Below are 18,100 nucleotides of genomic sequence, written 5' to 3'. Positions count from 1 at the left end.
AATAAGGCTGTATATGTGGAAGAGACCTGGAGGCATCAGAAGGTTTCAAATAGATTATATAATGGTAAGACAGAGGTTTAGGAACCAGGTTTTAAATTGTAAGACATTTCCAGGAGCAGGTGTAGACTCTGACCACAATCTATTGGTTATGAACTGTAGATTAAAACTTAAAGAGACTGCAAAGAGGTGGGAATTTAAGGAGATGGGACCTGGATAAACTGAAAGAACCAGAGGTTGTAGAGAGTTTCAGAGAGAGCATTTGGGAATGATTGACAAGAACGGGGAAAAGAAATACAGTAGAAGAAGAGTGGGTAGCATTGAGAGATGAAATAGTGAAGGAAGCAGAGGATCAATTAGGTAAAAAGCCAAGGGCTAGTAGAAATCCTTGGGTAACAGAAGAGATATTGAATTTAATTGACGAAAGGAGAAAATATAAAAATGCAGTAAATGAAGCATGCAAAAAGGAATACAAGTGTCTCAAAAATGAAATCGACAGGAAGTGCAAAATGGCTAAGCAGGGGTGGTTAGAGGACAAATGTAAGGATGTAGAGGCACATATCACCAGGGGTAAGATAGATACTACCTACAGGAAAATCAAAGAGACTTTTGGAGAAAAGATAACCACTTGTATGAATATCAAGAGCTCAGATGGAAAACAGGGAAAGAAGGGAAAGCAGAAAGATGGAAGGAGTATATAGAAGGTCTGTACAAGGGTGGTGAACTTGAGAGCAATATTATGGAAATGGAAGAGGATGTAAGTGAAGATGAAATGGGAGATATGATACTGCATGAAGAATTTGGCAGAGCACTGAAAGACCTAAGTCGAAACAAGGCCCTGGGAGTAGACAATATCCCATTAGAACTATTGATAGCCTTGGGAGAGACAGCTATGATAAAACTCTACCATCTGGTGAGCAAGATGAATGAGACAGGCGAAATACCCTCAGACTTCAAGAAGAATATAGTAATTCCAATCCCATGGAAAGCATGTGTTGACAGGTGTGAAAATTACCAAACTATCAGTTTAATAAGTCATGGCTGCAAAATACCAACACGAATTCTTTACAGACAAATGGAAAAACTGGCAGAAGTCAACCTTTGGGAAGATCAGTTCAAATTCCGTAGAAATGTTGAAACTGGTGAGGCAATACTGACTCTGTGACTTACCTTAGAAGATAGGTTAAGGAAAGACAAACCTACATTTCTATCATTTGTAGACCTAGAGAAAGCTTTTGACAATGCTGACTGGAATACTCACTTTGAAATTCTGAAGGTGCCAGGGGTCAAATACAGCGAGTGAAAGGCTATTTACAATTTGTACAGAAACCAGGTGGCAGTTATAAGAGTTGAGGGGCATGAAAGGGAAGCAGTGGTTGGGAAGGGAGTGAGACAGGGTTGTAGCCTATCCCCGATGTTATTCAATCTGTATATTGAGCAAGCAGTGAAGGAAACAAAAGAAATTTTGTAGTATGGATTAAAATCCATAGAGAAGAAATAAAAACTTTGATGTTTGCCAATGACATGGTAATTCTGTCAGAGACAACAAAGGCCTGGCAGTTGAACGGAATGGACAGTGTCTTGAAAGGAGGGTATAAAATAACACCAACAAAAGCAAAATGGGGATAATGGAATTTAGTCTAATTAAATCAGGTGATGCTGAGGGAATTACATTAGGAATTGAGACACTTAAAATAGTAGGTGAGTTCTGCTATTTGGGAAGCAAAATAACTGATGATTGTCGAAGTAGAGAGGATATAAAATGTAGACTAGCAATGGCGAAAAAAGCGTTTCTGAAAGAGAGTAATTTGTTGACATTGTGTGGAGATTTAAGTGTCAGGAAGTCTTTTCTGAAAGTATGTGTATGGAGTGTAGCCTTGTATGGATGTGAAACATGGACGATAAATAGTTTTGACAAGAAGAGAACAGAAGCTTTCGGAATGTGGTGCTACAGAAGAATGTTGAATATTAGATGGGTAGATCATGCAACTAATGAGGAGGTACTGAATAGAATTCAGGAGAAGAGGAATTTGTGGCACAACTTGACTAGAAGATGTGGTCCTTTGGTAGGACACGTTCTGAAGCATCATGTGATCGCCAGTTTAGTGTTGGAGGGAAGCATGGAGGGTAAAAATCATAGAGGGAGACCAAGAGATGAATACACTAAGCAGATTCAAAAGAATGTAGGGTGCAGTAGCTTGCACAGGATAGAGTAGCATGGAGAGCTGCATCAAACCAGTCACTGGACTGAAGACCATAACTACAACAACATTATTGGGGGATTATGAACAGTGAAAGTAAAGTACTGTGAAACTCAAATGTGCACCTGTTGGCTACATCATTTAAAGTAGTCAGTGTTTTACTTGCACAACCCATTTTTCAGCCAGCGTAGCAATGCAGTATGTCAACAATGAGGACAACAAATGAAGGAATAAAGAAGGCAGACCTTCACAGGGTTCCGATCTGATGAGTTGGGGGCCCAGCACATCAATTGGAATGTGCAACTGTGTTCCTTGAACCACTCCATCACACTCCTGTCCTTGTGACATGTCAAATCATCTTGTTGAAAAGTGCCACTTCCTCCGGGAAACGTGATCATCATGAAGGGATGTATGTGGTCTACAATCAGTGTGCAATATTCCTTGGCTGTGATGGTGCCTTGCATGAGCTCCATTGGACCCATGGATGCCCACATGAATGTTCCCCAGAGCATAATGGGGCTCCATCCCGCAGTACAGATGTGAGGGAGCTGTTCCCCTGGAAGCCAATGGATTTGAATGATGCATGATGAAGAAGGTATTGGGATTCATTAGACCATGCAATGCTCTGCCACTGAACCAATGTCCAGTCCTGATGGTCACATTGCCATTTTGGTCATAGTTGCCGATGTCCTAGTGTTAAGATTGGCACATGCGTGGGTCGTTGGCTTCAGAGTCCATTCGTCAGGAGTGTGTGTTCAGAAACATATGTACTCTGCCCAGCGTTAAAGTTTGATGTCAGTTCCACCTCAATTTGCTGCCTGTTCTGTTTTACCCGTTTACCCAGTGTATGATGTACGACATCTGTAATGAGGGGTGGCTGGCCAACCCCACACTGTTTGAATATGTTTTCACCTTGGTTTCGCTACATGGTGAAGAGATTCACCACAGCACTCCTCAAACACCCAAGTTGTGCTGTTTCTGAAATGCCTCCAGGCCATCCGAATCTACCTTTGGTCCAACTGAGATAGATTGTACACCTTCCCCCTTCTATACACGGACAGTACACTCATTGATACTACCTGCACCACATGTGTGTCTGACTAAGAGCATTGCTTTCCAGGTGATTCTGCTGTTGCTGGATGGGTTTATATCAATAGTGGGTCTGTAGTCATAATATTCTTGTGGATCATTGTGTATATTCACAAATTATTCTGTGGATTTGAAGAAGTTGTCGAGCAGATAGAATTTCAGTTTGTGTTAGAAGTTAATTTTGTCATCCATTAAATTTTTCACATCACTAGGTAGATGGTCAAAGATTTATATAGCTGAATATCTCACTCATTTCTGTGCCACACTGAGGCCGAATAATGGATAGTTTGTTCTGTATATGTCAGTGACTCTCCCTACAGTATAATATATCCTCCGTACAAACATATCCTTAACACAGTCAGAAATTTGTCTGATACCCTTTTGATTTATAAGTGTTGGTGTGGTATGTAGTCAGATGCTTTTCCTTCTCCTATTCCTTTGCTTTGCTCTTCCTGTTCTTCTACGTTCTTCACTACTTCTCCTGTGCTGTATACTGTTTTATACCCAGCCAAATTCCTCTTGTTGTAGTAGTAATTGGTAGTTGAAAGTCGTTGGCCTGTTCAGATGTGCATTTTTGGAGCAGAAGGAATTGCAAATCAGAAATGATATCAGTTTAAATTAAAAATGTTATTGTTGCTTCCCAGCAAGAAAACATCACTTCTTGAGTAATTCATGAGATTGTTTTGTACACATGTCTAATCTGGCTGTTTGTGTGTGTGTGTGTGTGTGTGTGTGTGTGTGTGTGTGTGTGTGTAGGAGGAGGGTCAGATTTCTTAAAGTAAGAATTTTTTTTATAAAAGTATATTTCAAAAATTCATCTGATTGCTTCTTTAATGCTATTTCAGGCAACTTTACACAACATCAGGGAACTGAAACGTGGTATGGAGGAATTACACACTGACAAGATTGCAAATTTCTCTGCAGTCCTGATGCATGCTTTTGAGTTACTGCAATCTGTAAGTATTTAAATACTGTGACATTTTTAATAAAATTTTTGTTAAGTGAAGTTATAGCATTTATTTAAAAGAATACATTGCAAAAAATGAACTGTATGATTCACTGAACAGCTGGCGGGTTGGACAATGGACATTGTGTTCTCTTTCATGGGTGTTCATTTTAGAATTAGCCACTCATACTTACATAACTATGAATTTAAGTTACTCATACATCATTCTGCAGGGATGCGATATCGGTTTTGGAAAAGTTTAATAATTTTTGTTCAGGGAAACTGCTACTTCACAGAATTTTTAATGGTCTATTTCTTCTGCTTGATTTTGTTCACCACTATCTGGTCCTCCAATTTCAACAGTTACAATTGCTTTCCACTTTACACATACAGGTGCAAGTGAAACCTGAAGAATATTGGAAAATGCAGTGTCCTCATATGGCTTCACATTTTAGGCTCCTTTCAGGTGTTGGGCTTGAAAACTGTAACTTATCTGTTGCAGCAGCTCTGTAATACAAGTTACTACTAGAAAGAGAAATAATGTTGCTTACTTAATGCTTTCAACACTTTTATGAAACAATGTGATTATATACTTGAATTGATTCTTTTACATTTACTATGACTAAGTCCTCACTAATTATTTTTAAATTAGGAATATAAAAATGTTCATTCCTGACACGTGTTCATTGGATCTCGTGAACATAAACAGAAAAGTTGCCTGGTAGTTGCTGTTGGTAAAGTTCAGTCATTAAAGCTGCTTGCCCTAAGTGGAGTTCATCAATCTGCTAAAATGGTCTGATTCATTTCATCACACTCAAGTCACTCCACTTGCCACACAGTATTTTAATATTGATGGCTTAAAGAAGAAGGCTAATAAAAAAATTCGTTTGACTCACATGACTGTTACAACGTAGTTCCAAAGTCTCGTACACACAAAAAATTCAGCAAAGCTCTAACATATATGAGGCAACGTGCATAGAGACAATGTTGCAAACACCGTACTGTTTACAGCTCATGCCCGCAGCTGCCTGTGTTAATCGTACTCTTACTGATCATTATAATTAATTCTTGTATTTTCTTTTGAGACTTTTCAGTGATCAGATACATTTACTGGAAGAGGATCTTTTCCTGAGAGTAGCAAGATATAGCTAACAATTTTTTTAAGGACATAGTGTGAAGGTCTGTGTGCTGTGAACAAAAGATGCCTTCAGTTGTGAATTGTAGCCAAAATGATTAAGTTACAATAGTGAAAAGCCACACCACATTGGTAATTTCTTAGTCATAATTTAAACTTAGTTAATCTACATAGATCCTACTAAAATCTGCACATCACAAATATTTACTGAATTTTCTCATTTCAAATTGTATCCAGAGATCAGCAGACCTATTGAAAGTTTTCTGTATGTGATATTACGTGTTTATACCAAATTTGACCTTTCTATCCTAATTCCCTGCTAACCATGAAAACACAAAAAAACTTTTAAGAACATAAAAAAATTGTTACTTCATCTTCTTGAAATTTTGTTAAACATTTTCTTTCCATCTACCACAACTTAATGACAAAAAAGTTATACAAAAACAATTATTAGTAATGTCAAACAGTTGCACAATTATTGTAACATCATGTGTTTGCACTTGGCATGGAAGAGTTCACGGAGCACTTTCTCTCACATTCAATCCCGTTTTGCAGCATCAGCTTAACACAGAGCACCCCATAAACATTAGAAATTACATTAAGGAAGGCAGTATGTGCAGTCCTTACGTGCAGTCCTACAATTCCTCTGAAGAGGATATAATTATAAAAAGCGCTGAAATTAAAATAATGATTTTTATAGTCAAAACTGGACATTAATATCTTCAGTGTGGTTGTGGAACCATATCTCAAGAAAATTTTTGGTTAATTGCATTTAGATATAGCTAGTTTTGAGGCAAGTAAACAATCAGAATTGAATTGTGCCTAAACAAACGTGTGTGTGTGTGTGTGTGTGTGTGTGTGTGTGTGTGTGTGTGTGTGTGTACACGCACGCGCTTTTTGCTAATAATGTAAAAAAAATGATTAATGTTTTTGATTTCTTAAAGTATGCAGCTGCATAATATTCACACCTGATTTTTTCGCTGTACTACTTTCCAGTATTACTCATCTCATATACTTAATGTCTTCTATGGAGGAAATAATCACCAATTGGTATTACAGTATCGTGAGAGCACATCAGGAGCCCATTGCAATCAGGCGATAATGCTAATAACAGATGGTGCACCTTACAACTACAAGGACATATTTGAAATGTATAACTGGCACAAACAGCCTGATGGTGAGGTTCAGATACCAGTTCGAGTCTTTACGTATTTAATTGGTCGTGAAGTGGCAGATGTTCGTGAGGTCAACTGGATGGCATGTGCTAATAAAGGTGAGAATAAAAGTAATTGTGGAATAATCAAACTGTGGAAAACCCAAGATGGAATAACAACAATATGAAAGAATAGATAACTACTAACCACATAGAGAAGGCATTGAGTGGGAGAAAGGCGACTAGATTTCGTTCAACTATCAGAATAATTCCTTCAACAAGCATAGATAACAAAACTTGCCTTGTGCATTCCACAAAAGCACAATTCACTCACACTCACAGTGTTATTTCTGGGCACTAAGGTCTGACCGTGATTGTGTCTGAGGTGAGCATTTATCACTGCTGAGTTGAGTAGTGGGGGTACTAGAGGACCCATGGGTCATGAGGTATAGCACAATAGGGGATGAGGGAAGATGGTTGTACTGCCTGTGGGGGCATGGAGGGAAATAGTGGGGCAAGATAGTAGCACAATAGGGGATGAGGGAAGGTGCTTGTGCTGCCTGTGGGAGCATGGAGGGACATGGTGGGGCAAGATGGTGGACTGCTAGATGCAGCATTGGTGGGCTGTTCTGAGGGAGGGAGAGAAAGGCGATAGGAGAGAAGCAGAGAAGGGGAAAGGACTATGAAGGTGCACTGGCATTTGTAGGGATGGAGTGGAGGCAGGGAAGAGGGTAGTCAGGTGGAGGACAGGGACTAGTGAATGCTGAGGGGAATGAAAAATATGTTGCAGGCAGAGTTCCTGTCTGTGCTGTTCAGAAAAGCTAGTATTTGTGGGGGGAACCCAGCTGGCACTGCCTTGCAGTAGTTGTTGGAGCAGAGTTGAATGCATTGTGTTGGGGAGCATGTTCAGCAAGTGAGTGGGCCATCTGCCTGTTGGCCATAGTTTGACAGCTTGACTCATACTGGCAGACAGCTTGTTAGCTATGAGTCCCATGTAGACTACACCACAGTGGCCTCAGCTGAGTTGGTAGATTACTTAGCTGCTTTTACACCTTTGATGTGGTAAGAGATGCTTGTGACAAGACTGGAGCAGGTGGTAGTGGGAGGGTGTATGGGACAGGTCTTTCATCTGTGACTATTGCAGGGATATGACCCAGTGGCTGCAGCAGCAGTGGAACAGGGACAGATAAGAATGTCGCGTAGGTTGTATGGGAAGCAGATACCACTGTGGGAGGGATGTGGATGATAGCAGGGAGGATAGTCCTAATTTCAGAGCACAAAGACAGATAGTCGAAACCTGGGTGGAGAATGTGATTTAATTTCTCCACTCCTCTCCTCTCATCATGTCCTGAAATTAGAAATACCCTCCTCACCCTTGATGCAGTGGTATTCCAGCACATACCAAACCTGCGCAACATTCTTGTCCATCCCTACTCCACCCATGCTCTTAGCCCCTTGCCATTCCTAGATGCAAAAGCTGTCCATACATGCTCCCACTATCACCTTCTCCAATCCTTTCACAGGCATGTTCTACCACATTCAATACAGGACCACTTGTGAAATCAGCCAAGTGAACTATCTACTTAGCTACATTCACTTTGCCACATTTTACATGGAAATGACAACTAACAAGCCGTCTGTCCACATGAGTGGCCACTGCCAAACTGTGGCCTAGAAAAGACGGTGCTCAACATGATGGACTTCAGTTTAACTACTGCTTCAAAGCTTGTGCTATCTGGATTCTTCCTTCTGGCCTCAAACTTTGCTAGTCCCTGTCATCCACTTGCCTATCCCCTTCCGTCTCTCCATTCCAGACGTACACATTCATTGTGTTCTGCCAATGCACCTGTATTGTCCTTTGTCCTTCTCTACTTCTGAGTCCTCTATCCTGTCCCCATCACACCCCTGCACATTCCCACAGGCAGCACTTATCCATCATTCCTACCCTCCTACACCTCCCTGCCCCATTACTCATCCCAGCAAAAATCAGTGCAGTTGCAGTTGGGCCTTTGCAACAGGAGACCTTGTCTGAATGTTGTCTGTGTCTGATTAAGGACTTAGTCCATTAGATGAATGATATCTAGCAGTCTTTTTCAGTTTGTCTGTCAGCCACACAACACCTCTTCTATGTGATGACTAGCTATCTGTTATTTCTTTTTTAAAGTCCTGTTAATTATGCAACAAAGGCTGTTGATTAGCAAATCTCATGTGTTGGTGTAATTTCTTGTACTGAAGCAAGTGTTTAATTGTAGAATATGCGATAGCAAATAAACATAATGAATAATGGCGAATGTTTATATGTATCATATACTGCTTTACTGGAAATTGTGATGTGCTGTAATTCATGAAAACAGTGGTTTGTTAAGGACCCTTGGTGATACAACACCACATTAGTACATTAATGGCCAATTTTTTTTAAAAAAAATTCGATAACACAAAGGAGCTCTGTGGAGCAAGAAAACAACTTATTCATGATTAATTTTGAGAGTGAGATGCCTTATACCAGTTTTGGTTACATCACTTTGTTTCATGCTATTACCATATGTGTGTAAATAGACATGTACACATTCAGTTGGACAATGTTATACATCAGAGACCAAGCATGAAAACTGGATTTTGATATGTTAATAAAAATATGAAAGTGTTAGTGTAAATTCAGCATCTACATCAAATCTAGTTTTTTAAGCAGTAAAATAATGAAACTGAATTAAATTTACATGCTTGTATCTTAAATCATTTCAAATGTAGTGAAAAGTCTGACTTTGTGTGTGTGTGTGTGTGTGTGTGTGTGTGTGTGTGTGTGTGAGATTCTTTTATACATGTGATTTTCATTTCTGTGTTTTGCATGAACTGACTGCAAGCCAACATGTGTGTCTTATTCAAGTAATGCACATTAGAGAAGAATATACTGTCATTTATTTCACCAAATAAAATATGATTGTATTAGTTCAGGCTATATTTAATGATTTTTAACTGATACATCAGGAAAATAGCATTACTGCTTAATGTTTGCACATTTGTTTGCCTATTTATTGAAGTAATACCTTCATCCATAACTTGAAGAAAAATGCTCCTTTTATATATATATATATATATATATATATATATATATATATATATATATATATATAGAAGGAAACATTCCACGTGGGAAAAATTATATATAAAAACAAAGATGAGGTGACTTACCGAACGAAAGCGCTGGCAGGTCGATAGACACACAAACATACACACAAAATTCAAGCTTTCGCAACAAACTGTTGCCTCATCAGGAAAGAGGGAAGGAAAGGGGAAGACGAAAGGAAGTGGGTTTTAAGGGAGAGGGTAAGGAGTCATTCCAATCCCGGGAGCGGAAAGACTTACCTTAGGGGGAAAAAAGGACAGGTATGCACTCGCACACACGCACATATCCATCCACACATACAGACACAAGCAGACATATTTAAAGACAAAGAGTTTGGGCAGAGATGTCAGTCGAGGCAGAAGTGTAGAGGCAAAGAAGTTGTTGAAAGACAGGTGAGGTATGAGTGGCGGCAACTTGAAATTAGCGGAGATTGAGGCCTGGCGGATGACGAGAAGAGAGGATATACTGAAGGGCAAGTTCCCATCTCCGGAGTTCGGATAGGTTGGTGTTGGTGGGAAGTATCCAGATAACCCGGACGGTGTAACACTGTGCCAAGATGTGCTGGCTGTGCACCAAGGCATGTTTGGCCACAGGGTGATCCTCATTACCAACAAACACTGTCTGCCTGTGTCCATTCATGCGAATGGACAGTTTGTTGCTGGTCATTCCCACATAGAATGCATCACAGTGTAGGCAGGTCAGTTGATAAATCACGTGGGTGCTTTCACACGTGGCTCTGCCTTTTATCGTGTACACCTTCCGGGTTACAGGACTGGAGTAGGTGGTGGTGGGAGGGTGCATGGGACAGGTTTTGCATCGGGGGCGGTTACAAGGATAGGAGCCAGAGGGTAGGGAAGGTGGTTTGGGGATTTCATAGGGATGAACTAACAGGTTACGAAGGTTAGGTGGACGGCGGAAAGACACTCTTGGCGGAGTGAGGAGGATTTCATGAAGGATGGATCTCATTTCAGGGCAGGATTTGAGGAAGTCGTATCCCTGCTGGAGAGCCACATTCAGAGTCTGGTCCAGTCCCGGAAAGTATCCTGTCACAAGTGGGGCACTTTTGTGGTTCTTCTGTGGGGGATTCTGGGTTTGAGAGGACGAGGAAGTGGCTCTGGTTATTTACTTCTGTACCAGGTCGGGAGGGTAGTTGCGGGATGCAAAAGCTGTTTTCAGGTTGTTGGTGTAATGATTCAGGGATTCCGGACTGGAGCAGATTCGTTTGCCACGAAGACCTAGGCTGTAGGGAAGGGACCGTTTGATGTGGAATGGGTGGCAGCTGTCATAATGGAGGTACTGTTGCTTGTTGGTGGGTTTGATGTGGACGGACGTGTGAAGTTGGCCATTGGACAGGTGGAGGTCAACGTCAAGGAAAGTGGCATGGGATTTGGAGTAGGACCAGGTGAATCTGATGGAACCAAAGGAGTTGAGGTTGGAGAGGAAATTCTGGAGTTCTTCTTCACTGTGAGTCCAGATCATGAAGATGTCATCAATAAATCTGTACCAAACTTTGGGTTGGCAGACTTGGGTAACCAAGAAGGCTTCCTCTAAGCGACCCATGAATAGGTTGGCGTACGAGGGGGCCATCCTGGTACCCATGGCTGTTCCCTTTAATTGTTGGTATGTCTGGCCTTCAAAAGTGAAGAAGTTGTGGGTCAGGATGAAGCTGGCTAAGGTAATGAGGAAAGAGGTTTTAGGTAGGGTGGCAGGTGATCGGCGTGAAAGGAAGTGCTCCATCGCAGCGAGGCACTGGACGTGCGGAATATTTGTGTATAAGGACGTGGCATCAATGGTTACAAGGATGGTTTCCGGGGGTAACAGATTGGGTAAGGATTCCAGGCATTCAAGGAAGTGGTTGGTGTCTTTGATGAAGGATGGGAGACTGCATGTAATGGGTTGAAGGTGTTGATCTACGAAGGCAGAGATACGTTCTGTGGGGGCTTGGTAACCAGCTACAATGGGGCGGCCGGGATGATTGGGTTTGTGGATTTTAGGAAGAAGGTAGAAGGTAGGGGTGCGGGGTGTCGGTGGGGTCAGGAGGTTGATGGAGTCAGGTGAAAGGTTTTGCAGGGGGCCTAAGGTTCTGAGGATTCCTTGAAGCTCCGCCTGGACATCGGGAATGGGGTTACCTTGACAAACTTTGTATGTGGTGTTGTCTGAAAGCTGACGCAGTCCCTCAGCCACATACTCCCGACGATCAAGTACCACGGTCGTGGAACCCTTGTCCGCCGGAAGAATGACGATGGATCGGTCAGCCTTCAGATCACGGATAGCCTGGGCTTCAGCAGTGGTGATGTTGGGTGTAGGATTAAGGTTTTTTAAGAAGGATTGAGATGCAAGGCTGGAAGTCAGAAATTCCTGGAAGGTTTGGAGAGGGTGATTTTGAGGAAGAGGAGGTGGGTCCCGCTGTGACGGAGGACGGAACTGTTCCAGGCAGGGTTCAATTTGGATGGTGTCTTGAGGAGTTTGTGTTTGTTTGTGTGTCTATCGACCTGCCAGCGCTTTCATTCGGTAAGTCACCTCATCTTTGTTTTTTTTTATATATATATATATATGTATATATATATCTAAAAACAAAGATGATGTGACTTACCAAATGAAAGTGCTGGCAGGTCGACAGACACACAACAAACACCTGCCAGCACTTTCATTTGGTAAGTCACATCATCTTTGTTTTTAGATATATATTTCCTACGTGGAATGTTTCCCTCTATTATATATATATATATATATATATATATATATATATATATATATATATATATATATATTCAGAAAATAATGTATTGTTTCCTATATAGTTTAAGTAAAATTCCGGAAATAAAAAAATTATGGCCATAAATAATATATTTTAATGAATTTAAATATGTAAATGCGTTTTACTGACATATGAACATAGGTACTAACATTGATTCTAAGCATTTACACACTTTATTTGATTATACCATTACTTGATATCTATTACAACGTCACAGATTTGTTGCATACATTTAATTTAAATAAAATTAAGCTACTTCTTAACACGTTTTCATTATAAGTATTTTAGAAATAAAACTGTAATAAAAACTCTTACGTCTTACAAAGGTTCTAGAACTTTAAACTTTAGAATTGCATAAGTGAACAACAGAAATTTCTTATTTTGTTATTTCACTATCAACAATAAAATCAGTTTGCAAGCAGTCGAAGCTGTCAATGTAATCCTCGAAATCAGTGTAGCAGAGAGTTTGCAATAAAAATCTTGTGCATCATTTGGAATGAGGTGCATTAGGGATTGAATGTCTTTTAGTTTGGCTTCAGAAATTATCTTTCCATTTGGCCATAGCTTCATAAAGAGGGTAGAAAAATTTATTTTGTTCTGCGTTTCAGATGGTCAGCCAGCCGATTTCTTCATAGTGTCAACTTCAAATCATTTACCATTAAATTCAGTTTTGAACAATATATGGAATGGTTTGTCGTTATACAGTTCTACTCTCTCACCTTCAGCCAGTTTATTTTTTCATTGTGGGAGTTGATTTGTATGATTTACTATGTTTTTTTTTTCTATATTTGATGTACTCTTGAAATCTTTAACTTTCATTCTATGAAGTGTAAGAGAATTTCTTTTGTGACACATTTTCATGACATTCATGTAATTGTGATGTACATGTTCAAGAGTGTGTTGTTCTATGTCTCCAAAATCACCGTCATTCAGAAGAAAGCTATGTTCAGGTATAAGAAACCTCTCCCTTACTTTCTGCAATGTAGGATGCTGATCTAAAATTGATTTTAGCATTAGAACCATCTAGATGTTGCTATTCTATCCACCACATGAATCAGATCACAAGATTACTTCTTTGGCTGTCAATACATGTTCCATTAAATATTTTAATAAACGGGGTGCTTCTTCCTGTGTTCCACATCCTGCCTCACTCTCTAACCAGACATAGCAGTGCCCTTTCATTGCTAGCATTATGAATACTAGGTTATACAGCCACAACTGTAGCTTGTAGAACACAATGTTCATAGGAATTCTTGAAAGAGGATAATGTTTTTTCAAGGTCAAAATGAAGAACGTCTACATTCCCGTCTTCTCTAGCTCTTAAAATATCTGAAGATTTCAGATATTGAGCAGCCTTCACTATATTAAGATGAGTATTTTTGTTGATATTATGCTTTCTACCACAGAATTGTCACAATTTTTTTTATCGGGACAAGAGTGTTGCAAACATTACCTGTAGGTTTTCTCTGTTTCTTTCTTGGTAAATTAAATTTTGACAAGAATATGTTCTTTGTACAAGATGTACATGATGTTAGCAGTAATTTCTGGGTCGAGGTATTCTCTTTTTCACTTCTTCCATAGTGAAACTTGTATTTAGGAAATTTTCTAATATAATGTGTTACTCGTTTGCATTTTTATTTAGGATGCCTGTTCTTTTCTCACCCACTGCTCAGAGGTCTCTAATGCCCTGGGGCGATTTAATGTACTTTGGAGCCAAATGTACCCTTCTGCTGGATATTCTAAAGGTCTGAAGAAAGAAAGTTTTACATACAGTTATCCCACATATTTTGTACAACCTTGTTTTTGTCCTTTTCTGTGGATTCTTAACTCTCTTCCTTTTTACTTCATTTTCTGATACCATAGTGCAGATAAGTGCTGCTCAGGCATCATGTACAATAGTATAGACGAATTTTCCAATCTCACCTATTAATGTATGCATTTCTAACATACGAAAACATTCACCTGAACAGAGATGGTCTCTGAAGCCTCTCTTTTCTTTTACTTTTAAATTATGTAAGTCTCATGTCTAACACACTTTAACTTCCTTATTTGTCAGTTTTGTTATGGGTACTTTCTTGTCCTCCCCTTCCTGTGCCTCCCATTTGAAGACTCTCCCATGTCTTCAGAGTTAACATTTAACTGTCTAGTATTTCTTCAAGTCTTCAGAAAGTTTGGTTGGACCCACAGCACCCAAACTGGAAACATAATTTCTTTTGTAATATGACTGTAAAATAGTCAAGGGGCTTAACTTAGACTTTACTGCACTCAGGGGTGTGAGATCAACAGCTGATTTACGTGACTGATCAGGTACCGTGACTTGTGTTGCAAAGGTAGGTGGGGCCTACTGCATGTCCATTTTCCAGTGTATGGAAAACCAGATGCTTTATTAAACATAGTAATGTAGAATGTCACTTTTCTGTATCATAACTAGAAAAACCTACAAATAATTTGCAATTATTGCACCTGAACTGTCAGTATTATATTAAAGAAAGAAACCAGAGTTTCAAGTTCATGCTTCTTCTTCTTCAGTCTCCATTACATGTTTTGCTCATGTTTCATACATTTCCATTATTCAGACAGCACTTAAGAATAGTAAAGCTATAAAATATATTATTGGATGATTGTCTTAGAGAGAGAGAGCACAGGCAAAGCACTAATGCATCATGTGACCAAGTGATGCTCATTTGCCACATAGCTAACTGAAGCAAAATAAAACTGTAAGATTGTGCAACTAGTCAACTGATCCAAAATGTAATAACTGATATGGAGTGTTTGGCACTTGGCTCAATATAATTTCTTCCCAAAAAATTGACCACATTGGGGTAAAACGAGTTATTTATGGGTAGTTTACACTTTCGCATATGATTGGATTCAAAAATTTTAAAAAATACAAAATAGTGTTGGTCAGTTGATGTATAACACTGTCCAATTAAGAGAGAGCAGAACTACAACTCCCAGACCTTTCACTGAAATAGCATAGACTTTGCAAAAATATTGCCCGTTAATACATTTAAAAAAATTGTTCATTTTGATATATGATCATGGGTTAATACAGAAATGAATGGTTTGGAAACCATATTTTCATTAGTATTCCAAATAGAAATGAGCAATTGTTCACATTAAGTATCCTATATTTACCCAGGTGTAGTAAGATGAGGTTTCCATCATTCGAAAAATATGGGATTGCCTTACATTTGCAGATTAAATTATTGTTCCTGAAGGTCAGCATATTTATATTGTGTAATAGCTTAATACAGAGGTTGACTTACATTTACAAATGAGCTTTGTCAATTGAGGCCATACAGAGATGTAATTTGGTAAATTGGGAAGGGTGGGAAGGGAAATAGTGCCACCAGCTTGGCTGAGCACTAAGATGAGTGTAAGGAGGGAAATATTGAGTGGGCAGCAAATTTCATGTGCTGCCAACTATCAGCTATGGGACTTATTCCATGTACCTAGGTTTTCTGTGAATATCTGCCATGCTTAAACTGCAGTTCGCCTGAATCCAGCTAGAGTTGGAATTGAACAGACTTTAAAATTGGACAAATACTCAACAATAGTACACATTCCTGCAGTAGGGAAATCAATGATAGCAAAAATATTTTGTGGATCAAAGCAGTGACTCTGTTGAGAAAAGTAGGTCTTAGAGTTTGCAGTTTGCGATTGGTTCAAGCAAGCAATACAATTCTTAAGTTCACAGTGATTCATGGAGCAGTGGACACAACCAACTGTGCACAAGAGAGAAAATTTGATGTCACAGAAGTAAATGTATGTAAGTGACATCAGATTAAGAATAAATTAAAGAATGCCAGTTCTACACACCACACTTTCAGGGGACTGAAGCAGTGAAGGTATCTTGGAATGGAGCAGCAGTTTGCTCAGTGTGGGAGAAATACAGTGAAGGCTTCATGATTACTCAGAGAAATTATTGGAATAAAGTTGCTGGAGGTAAAGAAGAATTTTGTAACTGCATGGATTGTGGAATTCCAAGCAAATGCTGGCTGATGCATGATGATAATGATGATGATGATGATGATGATGATGATGATTATGTTGAAGAAGTAGCGAACGACATTAGTTCAGGTACTTCCCATGGCGTTTGATGAAAAACTACTTGCATATCAGTGTCATATACACTACACTCTTAGTAATACAGTGCACATCCTAAAACATGTGCACAATGAATTATCGTGTGCAACAATGCTTTATACACTGTATTTGAAATTGTAGCTTTCTTAACAGTTCAGAATCATGTCTTCTAAAAGGGAACACGTTACGCTAGACCTCAAGCAGAAACTCGAAATTTTAGATTAGTTAAATCAAGATTCTTCGCAGAAAGCCATTGCTACTGAGTTCAGTGTTGGATGAGCAACTATTTATGACATCAAAAAGAAAGAAGATGTTGTTCAACAGTACCCAACACAAATGGATAGTGAGTTGGGAAAATGGAAGGTTGTGCGAAAGAATGAGAATGAAATACTGGACGTAGCTGTTTATAGATGGTTCATACAACAATACCGTAAAGGAATTCCAGTCAGTGGTCCAATTATAAAGAAGAAAGCAGCTGCATTCAACAAACAACTTCACGGTAGTAACTAGTTTGCAGTGAGTGAAGGTTGGCTATCAAACTGGAAAAGACATTACATTCGGCAGCTGACAGTCACTGGGAAAAGTCGCTCAGCTAACGATAAGGGTGCTGATGAGTTTCTAAGCAAGACACGGAAGGTAATAGAGGAAGAAGATTTAACTGCTGATGCCTTGTATAATGCTGATGAAACAGGGCCCTTTTACAAGATGCTTTCTTAAAAAACATTAGCTTCCACGAACGAGAAGGAAGCTTATGGTTACAAGCAACAGAAACAGTGTGTAACGTTAATGGCATGCTGTAATGCAAATGGGAGTCATAAACTACAGCTTATGGTGATTGGAAAATCCCAACATCCATGTTGCTTTCAACACACTGACATAAATGATCTACCAGTACAGCATTGCGCTCAGAAGAAAGCATGGATACACAGACAGATAATCTCTCAGTGGTTCCATGAAACTTTTGTACCGGCAGTGAGAAAAGAGCCAAAGAAGAAAAAGCTTCCACTAAAAGCTATCCTTATAACTGTCAATGCTCCCAGTCATCCTTCAGATGTTTCTCTAAAGTCTGATGGCATACAAGCACTCTTTCTCCCACCTAACGTGACAGCCCCAATTCAGCCCATGGACCAGAGAATTTTGGAATCAATTAAACATCATTATGTACATTCACTTCTCGTCTCTTTACTGAACGAAAATGAAAACGATTCTATCGAGACTATACTGAAGGCATGGAAAGCAATTAACATATGTGATGTTTTCCAAGCAGCCAAAGCATGGGATAAAGTGGAGAGCACTATCATAATGAAGACTGGAGAAAATTGTGGCCATCCATTGATGCTGAGTTGAATCCAGTAGTGAGTGACAGCAATGAGCCAGTCAATTCGGAATTATCAATTGCTTTGTACACTGACATGTTCCATAACCTTTCAGGAGGAGAAGAAATTGATGTTGAAGATGTTACAAGTGGCTGAATGAGGAAAACTGTGATACGGACCAAACTTTAGCAGATGAAGAAATTATCAAAATGTGCAAGAAAGTAACGATGAAAGTGATGAAGAAGAGGACACAGGTGGAGAGAGCATGAAGATTTCTCACAACGCTGATACT

General features: G+C 39.5%; 1 protein-coding gene across 2 annotated transcripts in view; it reads left to right on the top strand.

The window, feature by feature from the left end:
• Positions 1 to 18,100, top strand: part of LOC126483961 (voltage-dependent calcium channel subunit alpha-2/delta-3) — an 832,874-nt gene that overhangs the window by 398,178 nt on the left and 416,596 nt on the right. For both annotated transcript variants that reach the window (XM_050107259.1, XM_050107258.1), the window contains exons 7-8: positions 4,133 to 4,243; positions 6,428 to 6,641. In XM_050107259.1, coding sequence (XP_049963216.1) covers positions 4,133 to 4,243; positions 6,428 to 6,641 — 325 coding nt within the window. The remainder of the gene's footprint in view (positions 1 to 4,132; positions 4,244 to 6,427; positions 6,642 to 18,100) is intronic.

The sequence above is a fragment of the Schistocerca serialis genome, chromosome 6 (assembly GCF_023864345.2).
Source record: "Schistocerca serialis cubense isolate TAMUIC-IGC-003099 chromosome 6, iqSchSeri2.2, whole genome shotgun sequence".
In the NCBI taxonomy this organism is placed as follows: Eukaryota; Metazoa; Arthropoda; class Insecta; order Orthoptera; family Acrididae; genus Schistocerca; species Schistocerca serialis.
Note: the sequence above shows the minus strand (reverse complement) of the source record. Positions and strands in the feature narration are given on the sequence as shown.